General features: G+C 41.6%; 1 protein-coding gene across 18 annotated transcripts in view; it reads right to left on the reverse strand.

The window, feature by feature from the left end:
• The window catches only part of LOC118973262 (transmembrane protein 108-like), a 362,127-nt gene that overhangs the window by 27,898 nt on the left and 311,881 nt on the right, over nt 1–22,348 (reverse strand). For 3 of the 18 annotated variants that reach the window (XM_073232372.1, XM_073232370.1, XM_073232371.1), the window contains 2 exons: nt 9,501–10,383; nt 8,427–8,748 (listed from right to left, as the gene is read on the reverse strand). The exons of 14 other annotated variants lie outside the window; for them this stretch is intronic. In XM_073232372.1, coding sequence (XP_073088473.1) covers nt 8,427–8,496 — 70 coding nt within the window. In that variant the 5' untranslated portion in view covers nt 8,497–8,748; nt 9,501–10,383. Of the gene's footprint in view, nt 1–5,331; nt 5,466–8,426; nt 8,749–9,500; nt 10,384–22,348 lie in introns of all 18 variants that reach the window. One more of the 18 variants, XM_073232373.1, reaches the window with a different exon arrangement.

Genomic DNA, 22,348 nt, shown 5'->3' on the forward strand with positions numbered 1-22,348 from the left:
CAGAATGAGGCAGGGGAAGTGGAGCTGGAACCCACTTCCTGCAGAGCCTCCCCAAGACCTTCCCCCACATCTGTGCCCATCACTGCACTTCCATTCCTGATTACCTCCGCAAATCAGCCTTCATTTCTTTCCAAAGTTCTAAAGGGTTGGGTGAGATTTGGGTTTTACAGAGACAAGCCCCAGCTTTGGCTTCCTGGTTCAAGGCGTATCCTCTTGGAAGGTTTTCATGAGAGCGGGCAGGAAGCAGGACGAACAGGACTTCCTGTCGGGGCAGCTGGTAGGGCAGCCCTGTGAAGGGCCTCAGCATGCCCCAGTGAAGCCCAGGCTCTCGCCAAGTGCTTGGCTCCTGTTAACCCAATAAAAATGACTCCCCCAGAGCCTGAAGTCCTGCAGCTTGGGGTCTGGTCCAGGAGGCTCCTCAGTGAGAATAGGACCTTTAGGATGTGAAGAAAGCGAAGGTTCCTGTGGCCAGGACTCTCACCTGGCCCTGGTTGGCTGGCTCCCTACACACGTGTGGGCAATGTGTTGTGATGGACTGTGTATGAAGAGCTCTGCCCACTGCTTTGGGCTGCATGGCTGCTGGGACAGAGAGTCCCGGAGGCAGAGATGAAGGAGGATCACAGACCTGCAGAAAGCTGGATGCAGATGTAATTCTAGTGCTGGACCTATTGAGTGGAGAACAAAGCCGGGTAATAAACCCTTTTACCCTGAGAACGTTCCATTGTCATTCCTCAGTCCCACTGAATCCAGAGTGAACTTGCCCAGGGCTGAAACCCACTGGCAAGAAAGAGGACCTCTGAGGAATCCCTTGGCCCTGCCCAAAGAGTCTGAGGTTCCTGATTTGAGCACACCAGCATCTGTCCACTCGTAGCTTCAAATTCTCAAAAGCCAGAAGCCGAAGAAAAGACATAAAGTCCTGGCCTGGTCACGCCTGGAGGCAGTTACCTAAAAAGAGCATGGGGGCCTTGGATATGACATCCTTCTGGGCTTGCTGCCAGCCTGAAGTGTCACCTCTTGGCAGCCCCTCCTCCCCGGCAAGCTCTTCTGTGAGGAGGCTAGCAGGGACAGTGACAAAGTGTGTGGAGCAGGGGTGTGGGCAAGGTGAGGGGTCTGATGTCAAAGAAGGGTGTCTGCTCTCTCTGGTGCACCGCCGGCCCACTCCTGAGCCCCCACAGCTTCTCCCTGAGTGCTGGGCAAGGCTGCTTGGCATCCTCACCTGGTCCCCCGTTGGGGCTGTCTGCGGGCTTTCTGGCACTGCTCTCTTCAGCTGCCAAAGGTTTACCGCCTGTTCCAGTTTGCCTGGAACAAAATGGCTCAGGCAGTACAGCTGTGCATCCTTGTGAATCTGCCTAATTTCCCATTTCAAGGCAGGATGCCCATACTCCACGGTATAATTTAGGTCGCAGGCATGAGCTAGATTTCACAATTGAATCTGAAACTCAGCCCTCCAGGCTGTGCATGCTTGGGGATTAAAGCTTTCCTCCTCTGTCCTCCCCCCTCCCTCATATGGATACTGATACTATCACTAGTTTAAAATTTCCACTTATTGAGCACCTACTATGTGCTCTATTAAGTAATTTTTATATATCATCTTTCTCAGTCTTCACAAAACCCTACGAGGTACAAAAGAACAAATCTTAACATACATCCTGTATGATTACAAAGGGTTCCACCTGCCACCTCTTTATTATTCTCTTTTGGGGTATAAATCTATGGATTTAGGTGTCAGAGTAATTCAATGTGGACTTGGAGGAAACAAGCACACACACGGGGGATGACGGATGACTGTCTGTGGTTCAGGACTATGCTGGACAGAGCAGATTTTATGGGCAGCAGTTTGCCAGGGAACCCACGAAAGCCAGACAAACCTAGGGAAGATTCCTGGAAGAGGAGAAGCCTAAGTCCTCTTACTACCATTCCATCATTTGTTCATTTCTTCATTCACACATTCAACAAACATTTATTGAGGGCTAAGCTTACTGTGGCTTTGTGCTTCCCAGGTAAACTGGCATCCTGATCTCAGCCACGAAGATGGCTGCTGTTAACCTCACTCCTATCATGGGTACCAAAATGCACACTGACAGAGAAACTTCTGGCAAATTCTGAAAAGGATTTTTTCAGAATCTATCCATGTGTGGGAAATACTTTAGTACACTTTATACTTTAGAGTGTGCTAATGTTCAGAATGAAAGCACACATTTATTAAGCATCTATTATACTTGCAAGTATTTTACTTCACACACTGATTTGATACCCATAAAAACTATGAAGTGGAGTCTCATTTCCTAAAACTGAGGTTCAGAGAGGTTAAAGGATTTATTCGAAGTCACACATTCAAGAGGGAGCCAAGATGCACTTATAAGTATATTTGTGTTTTCCTCTACTCTACTTTTTCTATTTTTAGCTGTGGTCAAAGTCAGTGGCAAAATCCCTTTAGTGGCAGTGCTTGATTACTTCTGTTCCCAGCAAGCTCACCACCTAGTCAAAGGACTGCGAGCTTCAGCAGGCCTTAGAGATGACAAGCAGAAGACCACGCAGAGTCTGGCTGTCGAGGGTTGTCTTGCTCTGGTCCAGCTCCACTTCAGGCACACAGCTAAACTCTGCCTCTGGTGCGAATCCAAGAAAATAAGATCAGGATCAAAACTGAAGCATATCCCTAAAAGGCTCTAATCTTCAGGCTAAGCCTGAGGTAGTGTGGGGACCACCCCCACAGCCCAGCTTGAGAATGTTTCTTCTGTAGTGCCCTCCTTAGTGGTAGAAGCTGCCCCCACCTCCTAGGCAGGGGAAGAGGGGAGGTGGTTCCATGCCACTGAGATTTGTGTAGCTGCTCTCTCCCTATTCTAGCCACAGCTCCTAACAACTCAGGTACCCAAGGCACATACGTCATGTACCTGCTGCCCCTCACCCCCAAATGTGGTCCAAGTTTCTTTCAGAATCCAGAACACACAGCATTTGAATCCTACAGATCTAGGAAGAGAACACTTTACTCCCACGGTGGCAAGTCAGTCACTAGAATCCCGCCCACTCAGACTGAGTCTGCGTGCAGCAAGCTGGTCTTTGTCTCTGGGCCTCTCGGCCACCGCAGCCGTCTCAGTCTCTGTCCTCGGCGCTGCCACCACTCCAGTCTCTGCTCTCCTGCAGCTCTGCAGCCCTGTAGCCATGCAGAAACTCAGAGCACTGGGTGAAGCGCTTTGTACAGTCAATAAAACGTATTGCCCACATGTGTGTAGTGAGCAAGCTGACCAGGGCCAGGTGAGAATCCTGGCCATAGGAACCTTCACTTTCTCCAAACCTGCATTCAATGACCAGCTAATGTGTGGTTGAAAGGAATGATCTCTTTGACTCAGTGTTTAAGGGCTATCCTGAGGGCCATCCCAGCTCCAGAGCTCCCCACAGGGTTGGCTGAGGCCTTGTAGGACTGCATTGCAGCTCAACTTTGCCCCCTGCTCAGTCCTGCTTCCCTTACTTTCCTAAAGATGTTGATTCTGGGAACACGTCCAAGATACTTCCTCTTATGTGAAATTACAGCTCATAGTCTGCCTCCTGGGAACCAGATCTGCAACATAGTGTCCAGTTAATGCTGATGATCATTCTCCCTTCTTGTCATACTTCCCCATGTCTTACCCATTATTTCCCATATTGCCTGTCTTACCTGTATATTCCTTCTATCTCTGTAACATCCTTTTAAAGATTCACCACATCTGGGTAGCCTCTTTTGGGGCACCCCTTCCTGGTTCCAGTCACCCTAATCAAGAATGCCACTCTAAACAATAGTATGTAAGCCTCTATTTTTGTCATTGTGTATTTCTCATGTCTTTCCATTAGTCTGGAAGAATAGACATTTGAGAGTAGACATTTTCAAATTTAATTTTAAATATTCCCTCTCACCCAGTCACATACAGTGATGGAGGCACCTAATCCTGTCAGCTGAATGCTTGACAAATCCTTTATCACCACCGCACCTTCTTCTCTCATTTAATTAATTCAGCATTCATTACTGGATATCCTGCCTGAGCTAAGAATTGTTTATAGTATGGGAACACACAGAGAGACAGTGTTTCCTCCGTGCCATCCAGGGAGCTGTGGCTGTGCAGGAGGGCCCAGTGGTAATGTGGCTGAAGCCAGACTGCCAAGGTTCAAACCACTTCTTCCCACTTTCTAGGTCAGTGACTGTGGGCAAGTTACTTACGCTTTCTCTGCCTTAGTTTCCTCACCAGCAACATGGGATTAATAATATTATCTACCTCATAGGATTATTGAGAGGACTAAATGCATTAGCATATAAGGGGTTATAACACTGTCTAGTATGCAGCAAGCATTACCTAGGTCTGCACTGCCCAGCATGGTAGCTACTAGCCACATGTGCTTACTGAGAACTCCAAATGTGGTCAGTTCAAACTGAGATGTTCTGTAAGTGAAAAATACATACCTAATTTTAAAGACTTATTATGAAAAAAGTGTAGAATATCTCACTGTTATTTTTTGTACTGATATGTTGAAATAATATTTTGCATGTATTTGCTTAAATAAATGTCATTAAATTAATTTCAGCTCTTCATTAATGTGTGTCTTGCCTGAGGGTTTCAGTCCTGGGCAAGTTCGCTATGGATCGGGTAGACCGAGAAATGACAATGGAACTTGGGGTAAAAGGGTTTACACCCAGTTTTATTCTTCCGGCGCTGGGTCAAGCACTAGAATCACGTCTGCATCCGGTAGTCTGCAGGTTTACAATCCACCACCATCTCTACCTCCTGCCAGAGCACTGGGCAGAGCTCTTTATACAGTGACTCAGTCAATAATAGCTTATTGCCTGTGGGTGTGGAAGCAGTAGGCCAGTTACATCATCAAATGCTTTAGGCTCAGGTGAGATCCTGCCCATAGGAACTTCAATTTTCCCCACAATGTATCTACTATATAATTTTAAATGATACATGCAGCCCATATTGTATTTCTATTGGACAGTGTCGATTTGAGTCTTTCCTATACAAGAATGAAAAGCAAAATATACCAAATGCCATAATGGAGGCACAGATCCTTCCAGAAGAGCTACTCTAACCATGGCCCACCAGTAGCATCGCTATCAGCTGGGAACTTGTTAGAAATACCAGCTCTTAGGTCCTCATTTCAGGTCCGCAGGGAACAGGCTACATGGGCTGTGTGTTAAAACCAACCACCCTCCAGGTGATTTTGATTTCACTGAAGTTCGACAGGTACTGCCCTAAGGGAGGGCAGGGGATCAGTGCCTGGCCATCAGAGACAACCTCACCCACACGCTAGTGACGGAGAACAGGCAGGGCCGGGGGCCGCACGGAGAATGGTCCCAGCACTTACAAGTCTGAAAGAGACAGTCAGATGGCCTCCAGGAATGCTCCATCCCACTCTGCTTGGCTCCTTCACATGCTGCTTTTTCTGGCAACAGTGCCCTGTGGCCTGGCTGGGTCCCTTGTCCTCTGCACCTTTTTAATCTAAAGTGAGCCAAGAACAAATGGAATCTAAACTGTCTGCCCCTGGTGAAATTAATTTGCATTCATAAAGTACAACCTCAAAAGATGTGTTTATTATTTCCTGTGTTGTGTGTGTACCAGGTAGATGGGGAGCTGATGGGTAGATTCAGAAACAAGGGTGCAAGAGAGAAGCCGCGACAGCTCAGCAGCCAGCCCATGACAAGTGGGTCAGCGTCCACCTAGAGGCACTTCCTGAGAGTGTCTTAAGCCGGTGGAGGATTAGGAGAGGCTATAGAGATCCTTTTCCATTAGGAAAAGATTCTACACTAACTCCATGATTTTGTACTTTGGATTTATGGCTTTATTTTCTCCTAGGCTCTTACCAAATGGATGCCTTTCAATTAATGAGGTCCAAATTCTGCCTTTGGTCTTCAGTGGGCCACTGAGAAGGACAGAAGTCCAGAAAGCCCAGGCATTGTGATATGGGACGGGCTCATCGTGAACTAAAGGACTCTCTCCACATCTCTTTCCCTGGGGGAGCAGAAGAGGAGAGCTGGAAAGAAGGGCCCCCATGGGACCTCATCACTGCAGAGAAGGCTGCACGTGCACGACAAAAGCATCTTCGTACAGAAACCTGTCTGCTCTCTGCCCCTGGGTTTCAAATTATTTACAACTTATATATTCACAGCCATCTTGGGTCACAATGACATCACCTTCACTCCTGTGAAATATGCTGAAGTTTTGGGCCCACAGTAAGGTTTCCATTGAATGATTTCCTGGAAGTGGTTTTGTGTCTGCAGCTCCCACCCACAGAGGGAAAGGCAAGCATTAGAACATGTGCAGTGACAGTTGCGTTAGGTTTACTAGCAATGATGCTAACACTTATTCATAATACAGGTGAGAGCAGTAACAGTGGCGAGCCTCTTAATGGTCAAAATGGTGTCATTTATTTGGTCCTACTATGTTTTAGTTACTCTTAGGTACTTTACTACTATGCCAAATTATATTTCCCATACAGGGCTGCACGAAAATATCTCACCCCACAGTTTCTTCCTACAACGTGATGTTACAGTCATTGAGAGATGGGGCCTGTGTTCCTGCCCCTTGCATCTGGGAAGATCTGTGACTATGGCAGAAGTGACACTGTAAGTTCCAAGTTCCACTCTGAGTTTATAAAAGGTGAGGTAGTAAGACTGGCTACCCTGAAGCTGCCATGCTGAGCAAAGCACAGAGATGGAGATGCCAAAGGAGCCCCAGCTCTTCAAGCCCCCTGCTGTAGAGGTCTCTCCCCCAAATCAACTGTCAGACATGTGAGGGAGCAAAACTTCAGGTGACTTCAGCTGATGCCAAATGAAGCAGAGATGAGCTGTCTCCACTAGGTCCTTTCCAGAATGTAGGCTTGTGAACAAAACAGTATCATTGTTTTAAGTCACTAAGTTTTGGGGTGGTTTGTGGCACAGCAGTAGTAAATGGAACTATTATGTCACCTCATTAAACTCACATAATAACCTTCAAAGTAGGTATTATTGTCGTAGCTACCTTACAGATGAAGAAACGTGCAGAGAGTTGCCCAAGATCTCACAGCTGGTACCTAGCAGATCTGAGGGGCAAGCCCAGGTCTGTCTTGCTTTTTGTGCAGGTTCTGAGTTACATCCTAGTCAGCCGTGGCTGAACATCTCATTCATTCGCTACCGTCCCAGTTCACACGGACATCTGTAAGCAAAGAATACCACTGGGTCTTTTACTATGTCATAAGAAAAGGAGACTTATCTTCAAAGGTCTCCAGATAAGACTGATTGCTATACCCAGTATGAAAAGGTACTTGGCCATAAAGTGGGAATGGGAACAAAGAATGCAGTGCCTTGAGGTCAGATTAGGGCTGGTGGAATGCTAAGGGATTGACTTATTTTATTTATTTATTGTTCTGTTCATGATGATTTCAGTCAGGAAATGTGTTCTAAGAGTCAAATGGCTTCTTTACTGCCTTTTACTTTGGTGTCCAGTTGGACGGTAAGCTGAGACAACCCGTGTGGAATAATCTTTCAGGGCTGTAGCAAAGTCAGATGTGTTGCTTACGTTTTCACCAGCTGTTACAACCCAAATGGCATTGGAGCTACCCTTGGGACTGGTAAGGTCCCAGAAACAGAAGGAATACCATCAGGGACAGCATAAAGAATAGCTTGATCCAGTGCATGGCTACTGAGAGGAAGGGTTACCTAGCCTCATTCATGGTGAACAGGGACAATCTACCAGGTGGAGCAGTTTTGGTAAGAAATAGACCCATAAATAGTGATCACAGACTGTTGGTTACCATGGGGAGGGGGTTGGGAGTTGGATAAAATAAGTGAAGTGGATAAAGAGGTAGAAACTTCAAATACACTAGTCATAGGAATGGAAATACAACATAGAGAATATAAGCAATACAATTTTGATATCTTGATATGGTAAAAGAGGTAACTACACTTACCATAGTAAGCATTTAGTGCTGTATATATAATTACTAGTCATTATATTGTACATCTGAAATCAATGTTGTATATCAACTCTATTCCAGCAAAAACAATTGAATTTAAGAAAAACTGCCAAACTGTTTATTGAAGTGGTATACCATTTTACCATATTGTTTTAAAATTTAATTATGTTGATTGATGGATGGATTCATTGATTGATGAGGTAATAAAGTATATTGGCATGATTGATAAGTCAAAATGCAGAAAATAAATACAGTGAAAAGTCATCCTCCCAGTTTCAAAAGACCTGCAAGTTAGCAGAGTTACTAGTTATGGACCTTTCAAGAGATAATTGAAACATTCAAAATACTTAACTGCATTTTTCCCCTTCCACTCTTTATACAGATCAATGTGTATTAGACACACCTTGCTTTTCTCATTAATATGTCTTGGATATTATTAAAGAGCCATTTCCCAAAGTGTGGAGGAAACTTCTCCTCTCCTTCTTTCCCTCTGCTTCCCCTTTACTCACCTCTAAGCCCCAAGTGTCCACCTGGAACGCTGGGAAAAGCGCATCCATGCTTTGCATTGTCGTGGTCCATTTGATTAAATAAATGTGTCCAGTGAGTGAATGGAGGCTTTTGATTCTGGGCTTCAGCATCTCCATCTGTAAGACCGTAGCATCCCCAAGACTTCTTTACAGTTTCTTCTTTCTAGGATTCCTTGAAATCTTTGTTGTTCTTGTCAAAATCATCTGAGGTTGCATCAGCTGTGGCCAGACATGTGACTCAGGGAGTGAATTTTATGAGTTTTCTCATGCTTAACAGCCAGGAACTCTATACCTATTAAGTGCTCTGTAAGAAAAGGGTCCCCAAGTAAAACTTAGGAAGGCTGCATTCTTTGGCTACTTCTCAGAAATTCATAATGCATGTTAGCTTGTTAAAGACTCTATAAGAAATCCTGTGATTAAAATGCAGTTTTCAAAATTATTTGACGGAGCATCTTTTTCTTTACAGCAACACCTATTTAACATTCTGCAGAATTCTAATTCTGCCGAGTACTCCTGTGAAAACAGACTAGTAAATATTTTAGGCTTTGTAGGTTTGGTCTCTGTCTCAATTACTCAGTTCTGCCATTGCAGTGTGAGAGCACACACAGACCCGATGTAAATGGATGGGTGTGGCTGGGATTCAACAAAACCTTATTTACAAAAGAGGCATCAGGCTGTATGTAGTTGGCCAATTTCTGATCTAGATTATGGTAGGATTTGAGATAGAGAAGGATGCAATGAAGTTTTTAAAGTGTTTTTTCAAGGCCTGCTATTTGCACTGCTTTCTCCCTATGTGTTCCATTCCCTTTCCTACCCCAACTAATCTGCCAACTTAAAGTTTAGGACGGAGGGGAGGAGGGGACAAAAGCAAAGGAAGAAGATGGGTGTGGAGAGAGGAGGGAAAGCTCAGAGGGAATTGTGACGGTGTTCTGGAGCAGAGGCTTAAAGAAAAAGCCCTGTTGAGGGCTGAACAAGGGCTGAATGAACAGCCGCCTTATCTGAAAACTGCTTCCTGCTTCTCCTCTCCTTCTTTCCCTCTCCTTCCCCTTTACTCACCTCTAAGCCCCAAGTGTCCACCTGGAACGCTGGGAAAAGCACATCCATGCTTTGCATTCTCGTGGTCCATTTGATTAAATAAATGTGTCCAGTGAGTGAATGGAGGCTTTTGATTCTGGGCTTCAGCATCTCCATCTGTAAGACCGTAGCATCCCCAAGACTCCTTTACAGCTTCCTCTTTCTAGGATTTCTTGAAGTCTTTGTTGTTCTTGTCGAAATCATCTGAGGTCGCATCAACTGTGGCCAGACATGTGACTCAGGGAGTGAATTTTATGAGTTTTCTCATGCTTAACAGCCAGGCAATAGAGTGGTTATCTGAAGAATAGTAATTTAAAGCAATTCTAGCTCTTCTGTTTTTAGTACCATATTTCATCAAATGCAAGAAGCAACATGCTATTGTTTTACATACTACTTAGAAAGAAAAAGTCCTGACAAACTGTGACATAATGCTTTCTTACATTTACAATCTTTATTCTACGCTTATTGAAAGAGCTCCTTTAGACCCATCTAGACGCTTCAGTCATATATCCCTCCACTAACATCATGGGTTCTGTAATTGCCAATCCTTTTGTAAACATCTCAGCAACAAAATACAACTCAATTTCAACTGCTTTGTTAGTGTCTTCTTTCCTCTGGCCTCATCCGGAACCTGGTTGTTGTTTTGGAATATGGAACGGAGACCATTCTTACAGTGATGAACATCTGTCCCACAAATAGAAAATTTCTGCCGCGCTGCTCTGCTTTGATGCTCCCTGCACACAAAACAGCTTTTTGTTTCAATGCTGAGTCACAGGAATCTTTATGAAGACTTTAAATGGCAGTGAAATATGCATTTGCCTCAAATGGAGAGATGATGAGATGAGCAACGACAGCCGACATTCACCTGTTCATGGACAAGATGACTGTGTCATGAGCACGGTCTGGCTGACAGTGACTGTACGACATGTCCTTGTTTCAAATGAAGAGAAGTTTTTCTAACAGCATAAATGTAGGTGAGGATGTGTGCTTAAACAAAGTCCTAATTTAAACTTGAGGAGGTAAAGAAAAACTCAACTGCCATACTTCCAGCTGAATATCTGTACACTGGAAATCACCTGGATGGAAACCGGTCTAACTATGGAATTCTTGCAGATGTTAACTGGTAAGCCCACAAAATTGTATCTTCATACTTGGCCATCCTTCCATGAGCTCAAAAAAGATCTTATGGTTTACATAATGAATGATGCATAAGAGTGTGAAGTGTTGACTAATTTAAAGTAAGAAACTCAGAACTGAACGATAGCTAGTTTTTCTAAAAAAACTTGTGCTTAGCACATATGCCAAAGGAATGTGGAAAGGAAAAAGACAAATTAGAAATTTATATCTGTGTAAGAAAAGGATTTATGACATTTAAAGTAAGATCTGAGCTGGTCTTGCCAGGCTCCGAGGGGTGGGGGTTGTAGGGCTCTAGCGAGGGGTGCTCCACGTAGGTGTGGCAGGGAAAGCACTGTGCTGTGCTGTGGACCCTCCCTCTTGCCATGGACCTTGTGTCTCCCCTGCCTGAGTTCAGACCCAAGTCTGTCTGACTCCAAAGCCCTGTCAAATGTGCTGCTAGAATCCAATATTAAAACCCTAATATATCCATTTTGTACAACTCATTGTAGTAAACAAGCTTCCTGGCAAAGCTCCCCTGGAGATGGGGCTGAGCAATGGGATGCTCTAGGTGTCAGCTCATACTTCTGGGCCCCTCTAGCATGGCAGGAGCCTGTCAGATGCCTGACCTGATTTCTTGGGTGGCTCCACATGAGTCTGAATCTCCAGATGCATCCCCAGCTCAGAACCTCACTGGTGCACAACTGATATGGTGTATGTCTGCTCCTACCGTAGACACGGCTGTGTGAAATGATGTCATCTGTTTATGATGCATGCTTTTCATGCTTTCAAAAAGGGTTCAAGGTGGCTTACAGCACAATACGCACAAACACAAGTCTTGTAACATAAGAACTGAGACCCAGACTTTACAGGGGACTAAGAAGACTAAAATGAGCTGTAACAGCGTGGAAACAAATGCAACTGAGAGAAGCAAGAGCCACCTGTGAAAGTCGCAGCTGTGCACCTGCCTCCTGTGGTCGCGCTGCTAAGCAACTTTAAAGCACACAGGCTAGTCAGTGCTGCTTCTCCTGAATGCCAAGGAACAAAATCTGGGAGACAGCGCATGCCTGCCTGGTACCTGTGAAGGCAAGTCTGGGAAATGGACTGTATGAATAATTCGGATAGTAGCAAGACACAACACTGTTCTTTTCCTGAAAGGGAGAAGCTGAACATGGCGATTGGAGCAGACAACAAGGTTCTGGGCTGGCTCCTAAGCTGCCTCCTCCATGTAGAAGTGATTGTTTCTTCCCACTTTTCTCCCAGTTCTAGTCTCACACCTGGTACTCTTCTGTCAGTCTAGAAGCACGAGGGCAATCGAGTTGCAGCAGACCCCATACACCTACTAAAGTTAAGGTCCTGATTTACTGAGTCAGAGGTGAGAAGACTGCACAAGGCAGAAGCAGACACAGTGGTCCTGGCAGGGCCCCTGGCCTATAGTCCCCTAGTGGATAGGATCTTGATGACACCATCTAAGCCACATCAGATGCTTGTTATGTCTCTACTTGGGTAGGCTTGGGTCTTACATCTGCATTTTGCAAGAACTAAGACTAATAATGGATATACTTCCATTTAAGGAATCCTTCCAAAGAACAGGGTTGCCTCATTCTCAAGCCCAAAGCAGCATCAGAATGCTCCCCATATCTTCAACTTCATGGGGGTCAGGGCGAGTAGGTGAAGGCAGATTAATACCCTGGTATTCCTAGAGCAGCGTCTTTGTCTCCAGTTTGACAGTATTCAAGAAAAAGGTCCCCCCAACCCTCAGTATATCATTCTGCTGCTCAAAAATCTACTTAGCTTCCTTCAGTTTAAGGAGAAATGTCAGGATTAAGATCCTGTAGGCATAAAGTGGCAGGGCTGAACTAGGGTTCTCCACCACACCGGAGGATGCATGGCAGCACCTAACATTCCTAAGCTGAAAGAAGCTGCGGTATTTTTTTAGTTACCACTTTTTCATGTTTAGCTTCTTTCTTGTTTGTTTAACTACCACTTCTGTTAGGTTAATATGAAAAAAAAACTGTAAATAAAATCACCAAAGAAGACATAGGATCATCCAAGACACAGTCTCAAAGTTTAGGACGGATGTAACATTAGCTTTTAAGATGACACCAACTTTGTATTCTAGGGTATTTTTTGTGTGCATCTAACAAGTAGTTCTCAAGTTTGGCTTCTCACTAGAACCAAATAGGTTTTTTAAAACTCCCCAGATGAATCTAATGGGAAGCCAAGATTGAGAATCATTGACCTAAAAATAGCTGCACATTAGGTCTTCGGCCTGTGGTCTCCATAGCCTTATCTTACTGAACGGAGCCCGAGAGGAACTGGAAGTGGTAGAAAGAGTGAGGTCTCTGGAATTAGACAGATCTTAATGCACATCTAGGTGGCTCTGGAGATGCTGGCAGCTGTGTGATTCTGGGTAGCTCGGCCATTTCAGTTTCACTTCCCTTGTCTGCAAAATAGAGATACACGAAGATTTGGTGATAAATGAAAAGTGTAGCTCATGGTGTCTGGTACAGTCATTGTGGTCATTGTTATCATACCTATTACTAATCCTGGGGATCTTCTTCCTAGAGCACCATAGTCTGACCACCCATCAGCCTTTCCAAGGGTTCAGAATGAAGTAACGAGTGAGAATGTGCTATACTGAGAGAGCACGTCTGAAAAAAGCTCACCGTGCTGGATGTTCAGCAGCACCTATGGCCTTGACTTTCCACAACAGGCAAAGGTGGGGTGAGACCACCCAGGGATGTGCATCTGCAAGGAGAGGTAGGGGATGGTGGGGGAATATTACCTGGAGACCATGCTTTCATAAGCATGTTGAATTTGAAATAAAAAGTCTCCCCTGGGTGACTGAAGATCAGCCCCTCCCTCCCAGACCAGATGTGAATTAACCCTGAGGGTCTCCTTGGAGCAAACAGCTCACGCTGCAGATCAAGGCTGATGCGCTCTACTTTTTCAGGGCTTTGAGAAAAGCAGCAGTGGAAGGAAAAGTCATTCTTCCAGGTGTCCAGCCCTTCAGGCAAGGGAGTCATGCTTGGATCATGGTGATGGTGTGGCCTCAGTTGTTTTCTCTTTCTACCTACCCTCCCTACCTCAGTAAAACCAATTGTCACAATAGCTGTTTTTTTAACAACCCTTTTTATCTGATTTAGAAAATCACAAAAACAAAAAAGTCTTCCTCAATCCCAGTTTGGGGAATATTTATCGATATTCACCTCTATTTGTTTTATAAACCATCCTTTACATTGAACTGTGTAGTGGATGTTGTGTGCCACTGAGATCCTGTCTTCAAGACGGAATCCCTCATCTCCCCGCTGCTGGGAACGTTGGCTGCTGGTGGCTCAGAGCTGAATCCCTCTCCTGGAATCTTCCTCAGCCATTGGGGGTTGCCTCACTCAAGATCATGCCCCTCCAGTGAGAATCCCAAATACAATGCCTGGTTAATGTCATGATACAAAGGCCCTTGTCTCAATTTGGGATAACTCTGAAGGGCCGTCCCAGTGCCATGGCTCTGAATGGGCTGAGCTGTGTTAACCACACGACAGCCCACCTGCCCCTCTGCTCTGTCTGACCACCCTCACTGACTTGCACCGAACCTCCTATGCTGCAGATCTCAGGACTATTTCCTTAGACAAACAGTTGAATCCATTTGTAATTTACTTTCATATAATGTGTGTGGTGAAGCTTTAACTTAATTTTTCCAAATAATTAATTCCCTCAATATCAATTTTGAATTATCCTTTCCCCAGTTTTTGGATTGCTACCTTTATTGTGTTTTAAATTATTAAACACAGCAGAGTGTTTTTGGGCTATCTCATCTATTTCCCTAATTTCTGTACTTTTTGTATCTGCAATACAGTATTTTAACTCGTATTACTTTATGATATGTTTTGATATTTGGCAGAGAAAATCCCTCCTCAATTATTCTTATTTTTCAGAAATGTCCTTACCATTCTTGCCAGTTTATACTTCCAGATAAACTTCAGACTATTTTCTATAATCAAAGTTTGTATAATCAAAAATTCCATTATTAGAAATTTGGTTTGGATTTTATGAAGACTTATAAGCTTATTTGGGAAATCTTTGCAATACTAAATCTTCCCTTGTGATAGACTGATACCTCTAGTCATTTGAGTCCTCTTTCATGCTTAGTGAAGTTTTGTAGTTTTCTTTATGTCTTGGCCATTTGGTTAAATTTAGCCTTTTTTGTGGTGTTTCAATTAGGAAATGGTTTTTCTTACATTATATATTCTATATGTTCACTGCTGATATACCGTGAACTATTTTATTATTAACATATTTTATTGAAGTGAAATTTTCATGCAGATTGGGATGCAGGCAAGGATATTCCCTTACCACTTTTATTTAACACCAAACAGGAAATCTTAACTAAAAAGGCCATAAAAGGAATACAAATTGGGAAGGAAGAAATAAAACTGTTTGCAGATGACATCCTTGTCAATGTAGAAAACCCCAAATAATTGAAAATCAGCCTCACAAAGACAGTCAACAGATCTTTAACAAAAGAACAAAGGCAATTCAGGGAAAAAGGACTGTTTTTAATTCAACAAATGGTGCTAGAACAACTGGATAGTCACATACAAAAAAAAAAAAAAATTCAGACACAGAAAAATGACAAGAAAAAATCCTGTAACTAATTAGCAAGGTTAATATATAAAAGTCAATTGTTTCCTATATAAGAGCAATGAATTGGAATTTGAAATTAAAAACACAATACCATTTATATTAGCACCCCAGATCCCCAAAAGAAATACTTAAATATAAATCTAACAAAACATGTACAAGGTCTATATGGAAGGAAAACTATAAAACTGATGAAAGAAATCCAAGAAAATCTAAATAAGTGCAGAGATACGCCATATCCTTGGATTGGAAGACTCAATATTGTTAAGATGTCAGTTCTTCCCAACTTGATCAATAGATTCAACACAATTCCAATCAAAATCCTAGAGCAAGTTATTTTGTGGATATTGACAAAATGACTCTAAAGTTTATGTAGAAAGGAAAAAGCCCAATAGCCAACACAATACTGAAGAACAAGTCAAAGGACTGACACTGCTTACTTAAAAGACTTAGTGTAAACCTGTAGTAATCAAGACAGTATGGTATTGGTGAAAGAATAGACAAACTGATCAATGGAACAGAAGAGTCCAAAAATCAGCCCCACAAAGACAGTCAGCAGATCTTTAACAAAAGAACAAAGGCAATTCAGGGAAAAAGGACTGTTTTTAATTCAACAAAAGGTGCTAGAACAACTGGATAGCCACATACCAAAAAAAAAAAAAAATCTAGACACAGATTTTACATCTTTCACAAAAATTAACTCAAAAGGGTCATAGACCTAAATGCAAAACACAAAACTATACTTGTGAAAAATAACATAGGAGAAAATCTAGGTGATTTTGGGGTTGGTGATGAGTTTTAGACACAACACAAAAAGCACAATCCATAATAGACAAAAGATAAATTGGACTTCATTAAAGTTAAAAAGAAAGACACTGAGAAAGACACTGTGAAGAGAATGGAAAGTTACAAAATAGGAGAAAATATCTGCAAAGGACTTGTATTTCTAAAATACACAATATCAGTCCTTTGACTTGTATATCTAAAATATACAAGTAACTCTTCTGAAAAGGACTTGTATCTAAAATATACAAGTAACTCTTAAAACCCAATAATAAGAAAACAAACAACCTATTTACAAATGAGCATAAGATCTGAACATCAATGAAGGTATACAGATGGCGAACAAGCATACAAAAGGATGGTCAACATCATGTGTCATTAGGGAACTGGGAACTGAAACAAGATACACCGCACACCTGTCAGAATAGCTTAAGTCCAAAAAACTAACAATACCAAATTCTGGTGAGGATGTGAAGGAAGAGGACTCTCATTCACTGCTTAAGAGAACACAAAATGGTGTAGCCACTCTGGAAAACAGGCAGTTTCTTACAAAGCTGAACAGCCTTATTATATGAATCTCACAATCATGCATCTAGCTATTTATCCAAATGACTTGAAAACTATGTCCACATAGAAACCTGCACATACATGCTTATAGCACCTTTACTCTTAATTGCCCCAAACTGGAAGCAACAAGATTCCAGAATGAATACAGAAACTACTGTACATCCATACATAGAATATTATATTCAGTGACAAAAAGAAATGAGTTATCAAGCCACAAAATAGACAGGGAGAAGTCTTAAAAGCATATTGCTAAGTTAAAAGAAGCCAGCCTGAAAAGTCTATATATCGTGTGATTCTAATTTACAGACACCAAAATTCATATGTATTAAGTGTGCAGTATACATCCATTTGTCAACACTCCAAACACATACAGAACATCTCCATACCTCAGAAACTTTCTTTATACTCCTTTTCAGGCAATACTCCCCCTCAGCGGAACCATTCTGATTTCTGTCATTGGAAGTTAGTTAACTGTCCGTTCTTGATCTTCATATAAAAAAATTAATATAGCTATTAATTTTTTCATATGTTGACTTTGTAACTGTATACTAATGTCTCTTATTATAATGGCTTAGGATTTTTCAGGAAAATGATATTTCTACAAGTAATAATTTTGTATTAATCTTCCATAAGTTTGTTATTCTTACTTTTATTTACATCTTATTGCATTGATTTAAACATCTAGAATAAGGTTATCTAACACTGATGGTGGTGGGCATCCTTGTTTTGACCCTGGTTTGAATGGGAATGAGTATACATAGTAACAGCTATTAGTCTTAGGTTAAGAAAATAGTCTTTAATACTAACATTTTTTTTAAGGATTAGATATTAATTACTATCAAATAATTTTTCCATAATCTATAGATGGTCAACTACTTTTGCTAGATCCTATGATCTAGATTAATTGACACTAATAGCAATCTATCTTTGCATTCTTTGAATAACCCTCATTTGATCCTGATAGAACTTTGTTTCAGATTGTTGTTATCTCTATTTATGATTAAGAGTGATCTGTAAGATTGGAGTGCATGTGTGTGTGAGGTGTGTGTGTGTGTGTGTGTGTGTGTTTAAGGCACCAGCTTAGGTTTTAGTAACTGGGTTACATGAGCTGTGTAATACAAGTTAAGAAGATTTAAATGTTTTCTGTGATCTGGGTCATTCCAAAAAGCATGAGAAATATTTGCTCATTAAACTTTTCTTTTTTTTTAGCGTATTTATAAAATAGTAAAAACTCCTTTTTGGAAGTAATTGACAATTAAAAAAATTATTAAAGTGTCATTGATATATAATCTTATGATGGTTTCAAATACACAAAGTGTACTCTTGTTTAAAATTTTCATCTATTATATACTTTTCGCATACTGAATTTTACTGTTTTCCCATTTTGACAGGCACATTAAAATCTCACTTATATAATTAGTTTTTTTCAATCAACTCCTGAATATATTCATAAGTGTGGCTTTTCCTAATTTCCAGTTATACTCCTTTTTTAAAAATTTTCCTCTCCATGCTTTCAGTATATTTTGTTGTTTTTTTTATTTTTTTTAGCTGAATTCATAGGTAATTCATCTTCAGTTTTCCTTATTAAATGATGAGCTTTTCAAGGCTATGGGTTTTGTCTGAATTGGCCTTAAGGAGTTTCTTTCTGCTTTTGCATTCAGAATTTATCATCAATCCATCTTCCTTCAACCTTTAGATATGTTTTGACTATTTCTATAACTTAATATATTTTAACCACCTCTCAGCTGTAAGTTTTGACATGTAGTTTTTGCACTGCTGCTATTTTCTATGCAATCTGTATTTGAACTTTTCACTTCCTCCAATATTTGATATATATTTAGGATGTTTGTTTAATAGCTGTGAGATTTTGGGTTAAATTTTTAATCTTTTTATTTCTGACCCCAGTTTTTATTAGAGTAAGAAGAAAATTCACTTTTTGAATTTACTGAGATTTTATTTTTGTGGTTCAGTGTAGAATTTTAAATGAATGATCCATGAATATTTGAAAAGAAGATTATATCATCTGTTGGGTACAAAGTTTGATATACAGCTATCAAATCAACCTTACTAAGCATATACAAATCTTATTTATTTTTGACTCCATGATTTACTAAAGACTGCAATGGGATGCTAATTTTTCCACAGCAATTGTGTTTCTTTCTAGCTTTTGTCTCTTAATAGCTTTTTGCTCTCTATGTATCCGTGCTGTGTTATAGTACATTATACATTCATGGTGGATCATGCCTTTTATAAAATGGTCCTCTTTATCCCAAACTTTCATCTCTTGAGTTTTATTTCTAACCAATATTAAAATTGTCACTCCTGTTTATTTTTGCCTTTTATTTGATTTAAAATATATTTCTGCTTTACTTTTGTCCAATTTTTCTCTATTCTTGTATTTTTAAATCTTTTGTGTCACTGTGTTTTATGTGAATAGAGCACATAGTTGTATTTCATTTTAGATGAAAGTCTTTGTTGTCTAATAGGGGACTTTAATCTATTTACATTTATTGACATAAATGTTAGGTCTTATTTCTCTCATCTTGCTTTATGATTTCTGTTTTATTGTTTGTTGCTTTGATGCTTCCTTGTTTCTTTGTTTTTAAGTATATATGGCTACTGTCATGCCATAATTACATTTCTCTTACTATCTATGCTAAACATGGAACTTTGAATCTTTCACTTACCTTTTCGCCAATCCCACTTAAAACAGTACATTTATCAGGCCAGGTGGGCTGCCCTCATTTCTGTTTCTAAATAATTGTGCTCTTTAAACAATCTGTTCCAAAGAACTACCAGCAAAAAAATGTCAATTATTCTTCATTATTCTATTAATTGAATTTTCTAACTATCCCTGGTGCCAGAGACACTCTATCATTTACGTTGAAAATGTCATTTAACAATAGAACTGCTTGAGGACAAATCAGAAATTAGCAGATTTAACTATTTAATTATGAGAGATTTTGATCATACTTTGCACATTCTAATTCCCTCTGTTACAGACTGAAATAATAAGTCAGATCTTTTCATTATATATAGGTTGAGATCAGCCCTGAGGAATGGGAAGAGAGACACCAAGGGTTCCTTCTCTCCCAGGACCATGACTCACAAACCCTGTCTATCACAAAGCCCATTCACTCTTGGAGAAATCCAGTCAATGTCCTAGCTGACCCCACCATGTCCAAGACTGTGCTCTGGCTACTTTCCTACATCCATGATGATCTTTTCCTTCCCCCCATTATTTTCAAAGCAGCTCAAATTGCACAGATTTCCTTGCTTCTTTGAATAGCCAAAGAAGTGGAGGCTGTTCTGTTTACTGGATCTCATTTGTTGTCTTGTAACAACTATGTGTGTCAAGTGTCTCTCAATTTGATTATAGGATCCTTCAGGGCAGAGGTCCCGTCTAATATTTTGATCATGGAATTACTAGATTTCATGGCTGGGAAGAATTTTAAAACTCATCCATAGACCAAGAACTAGGAAGACCAGAGTTACAGCAACAGATCTGATTCTAACTCAATGAATTCCAGAAACTCACTTCATTTCTTTAGACTTGCAAAAGAGGATGAGTGCCAAAGTCACCTCAAAAGTTAACATTTCATGACTCAATGATAAGACTAATAGCCATTTTATAAAGAAGGAATTGACTATCAGCCCAAAGAGAGAAAGTTATTGTTCAAGTTCACAGAGTCAATTGATGGCCAAATATAATTAGAAGTTCAGTCTCCTGACACTGGGCCTGTGAGGAGCTCAGGAGCCATCTCAGATGCCCTTTGACTCCCAGCGCACCAGTGTGGGATTCTGTCAGGACAAATGGTCAATGGAAATATACGGATTAGCTTAGTAAGAAATGAAAGTCTTCAGAAATATCTGTAAGAATGGAAATAGGTTAGCATAAGCATAGCCATCTTAAGCGCCTAGAAGCCATTTTCTGAGTATGTGACTTAGAAAGAAAAACTGGAACTGGGTAAGGCCTTGAAAAACAAGCTAATCATGAACACCAGGTGGTGCCCAGCTGTGAACCTTGGTCAGCTAACCTTGGTCAGCTAATCTTACATACCAAGCTTATGGTACAGAACCTCCCTAACAATTGAGGAGTGGTCTTATCTTGCTCCTGCCTAACCCCAGGATGTATGTCTTGCAAGAATAATGTATAGCTGTGGAAAATAACTATGAGTTAAGTGCTTTGAAAATGCTATATAAACCCTTGGCTTTGAGTGCTCGGGGTCCTTGTTGAAACCCACTGTGTCGGGCAGACACTTGGACCCCAGCTAGCTGGAATAATAATAAACCTCTTGCTTGTTGCATGGATCTGCCGTGGCCTTCGTCTCCTCACTGGGGGAAGCGCAGACCGGAATAAGGCCGTTGGGTCTTACATATCCAGTTGACCCCAAATGCTAAATACCCTTGAACACTTACTTACTGCAAAGTTGTACAATTACTTCTTCATTTCAACTCCTGGGCACCGATTCCTTTTATACCATGCCAAAGGTGAGCTTTCTTAGATTTCTGTTAAAAAAATGTCTTACTCTTGACTTTGGATCTGTCTGCCAAGCTCCCTGACGTGTTTTTGATTCTCCATTTGCTCTTGTCTTTCCCATCAGAAAGATAAGTTATGGCAGACGAATATTAACTTTGTTAGACTTCATTTCCTTATGTGTAACCAGGAGGTGTGGAAGCCAATGTTCTCTGAAGGTCCCTCTAAGCTTATTTCATTGTTTTGGAAAGTAGTGGCAGGAGCAGACTGAGGAAAGTGAAAGGAGAGGGGATGTTTTAACCCTGGTTTCCCAAACAGTTTGTTGTGCAAGAGATTTCAGGAGGCAGGCGTAGGGGACTGGAAGGAATGAAAAGGTGAAGGAGAGAAAGAACATCCAGGGGCGTGTTACTGAGCTGCCTGCCACAGTGGGCATTGGGGGTGTATTCTTGCTGGGGAGCCTTGGAGGAGCTATAGAGAATGTACCTCATCAGTCAAAGGATGCGTGGCTCTCGGCATGCTAACCTGCTCACACGTCAGGGGTGTGCACGCAACAGGAGGGCTGAGTGGGCCACCTGATCAGCCCACATGGCTGTGGCGGAGAAGATGGGGCAGAATGAGAAAGATGGAGAGTTAGCTGGAGCAGGTGTTGTTTGATTACCTCACATAGCTGATTCCTGCAGCAATACCTAGACCAAAAGGTGGATGCAGAGAAGGTGAGGGTGGTTGGGCCCAGAGGAAATGGATTTGGGATTGAGGTCCTCAGACCTAACTCAGTGCCTGGATGACTCAGATAAAAGGAGCATTGAATCAGAGTCTGGAGTAGACTGTGAGAAAGTCATATTTCCCAGAAAGGTTAAAAATAGGGGGCAAAATATTGTTCAGAGAAAGGTAATATTAACCATGTGATAACATGTTACTTCTCTGCTGAAAACCCTCTAGGACCTCCAGCTTACCGAGAGCAAAGTCCAAGTCCGAACAAAGGCCATCAGCCTTGCCTCTGACATCATTTCTTCTCCCTCCCCCACTCTGCTCTAACCACACTGACTTCTATGTTGCTCCTCCACCAAGCAGGCTCCTGCCTCAGGATCCTTGAACTCGTCTCTGCCTCAAGGGCTCTTGCTGAACTTGATGTTGGTGTCTGCTTAGATGTTATCTGAGAGGGCTTCGGCAACCATCCCACATATGAAAGTACACTCCCATCACCCATCATTCCCTAACCTTACTTAATTTTTTTCTGTAATACTTAACA

This window comes from Manis javanica, chromosome 3 (genome assembly GCF_040802235.1).
Source record: "Manis javanica isolate MJ-LG chromosome 3, MJ_LKY, whole genome shotgun sequence".
NCBI classification, from domain to species: Eukaryota; Metazoa; Chordata; class Mammalia; order Pholidota; family Manidae; genus Manis; species Manis javanica.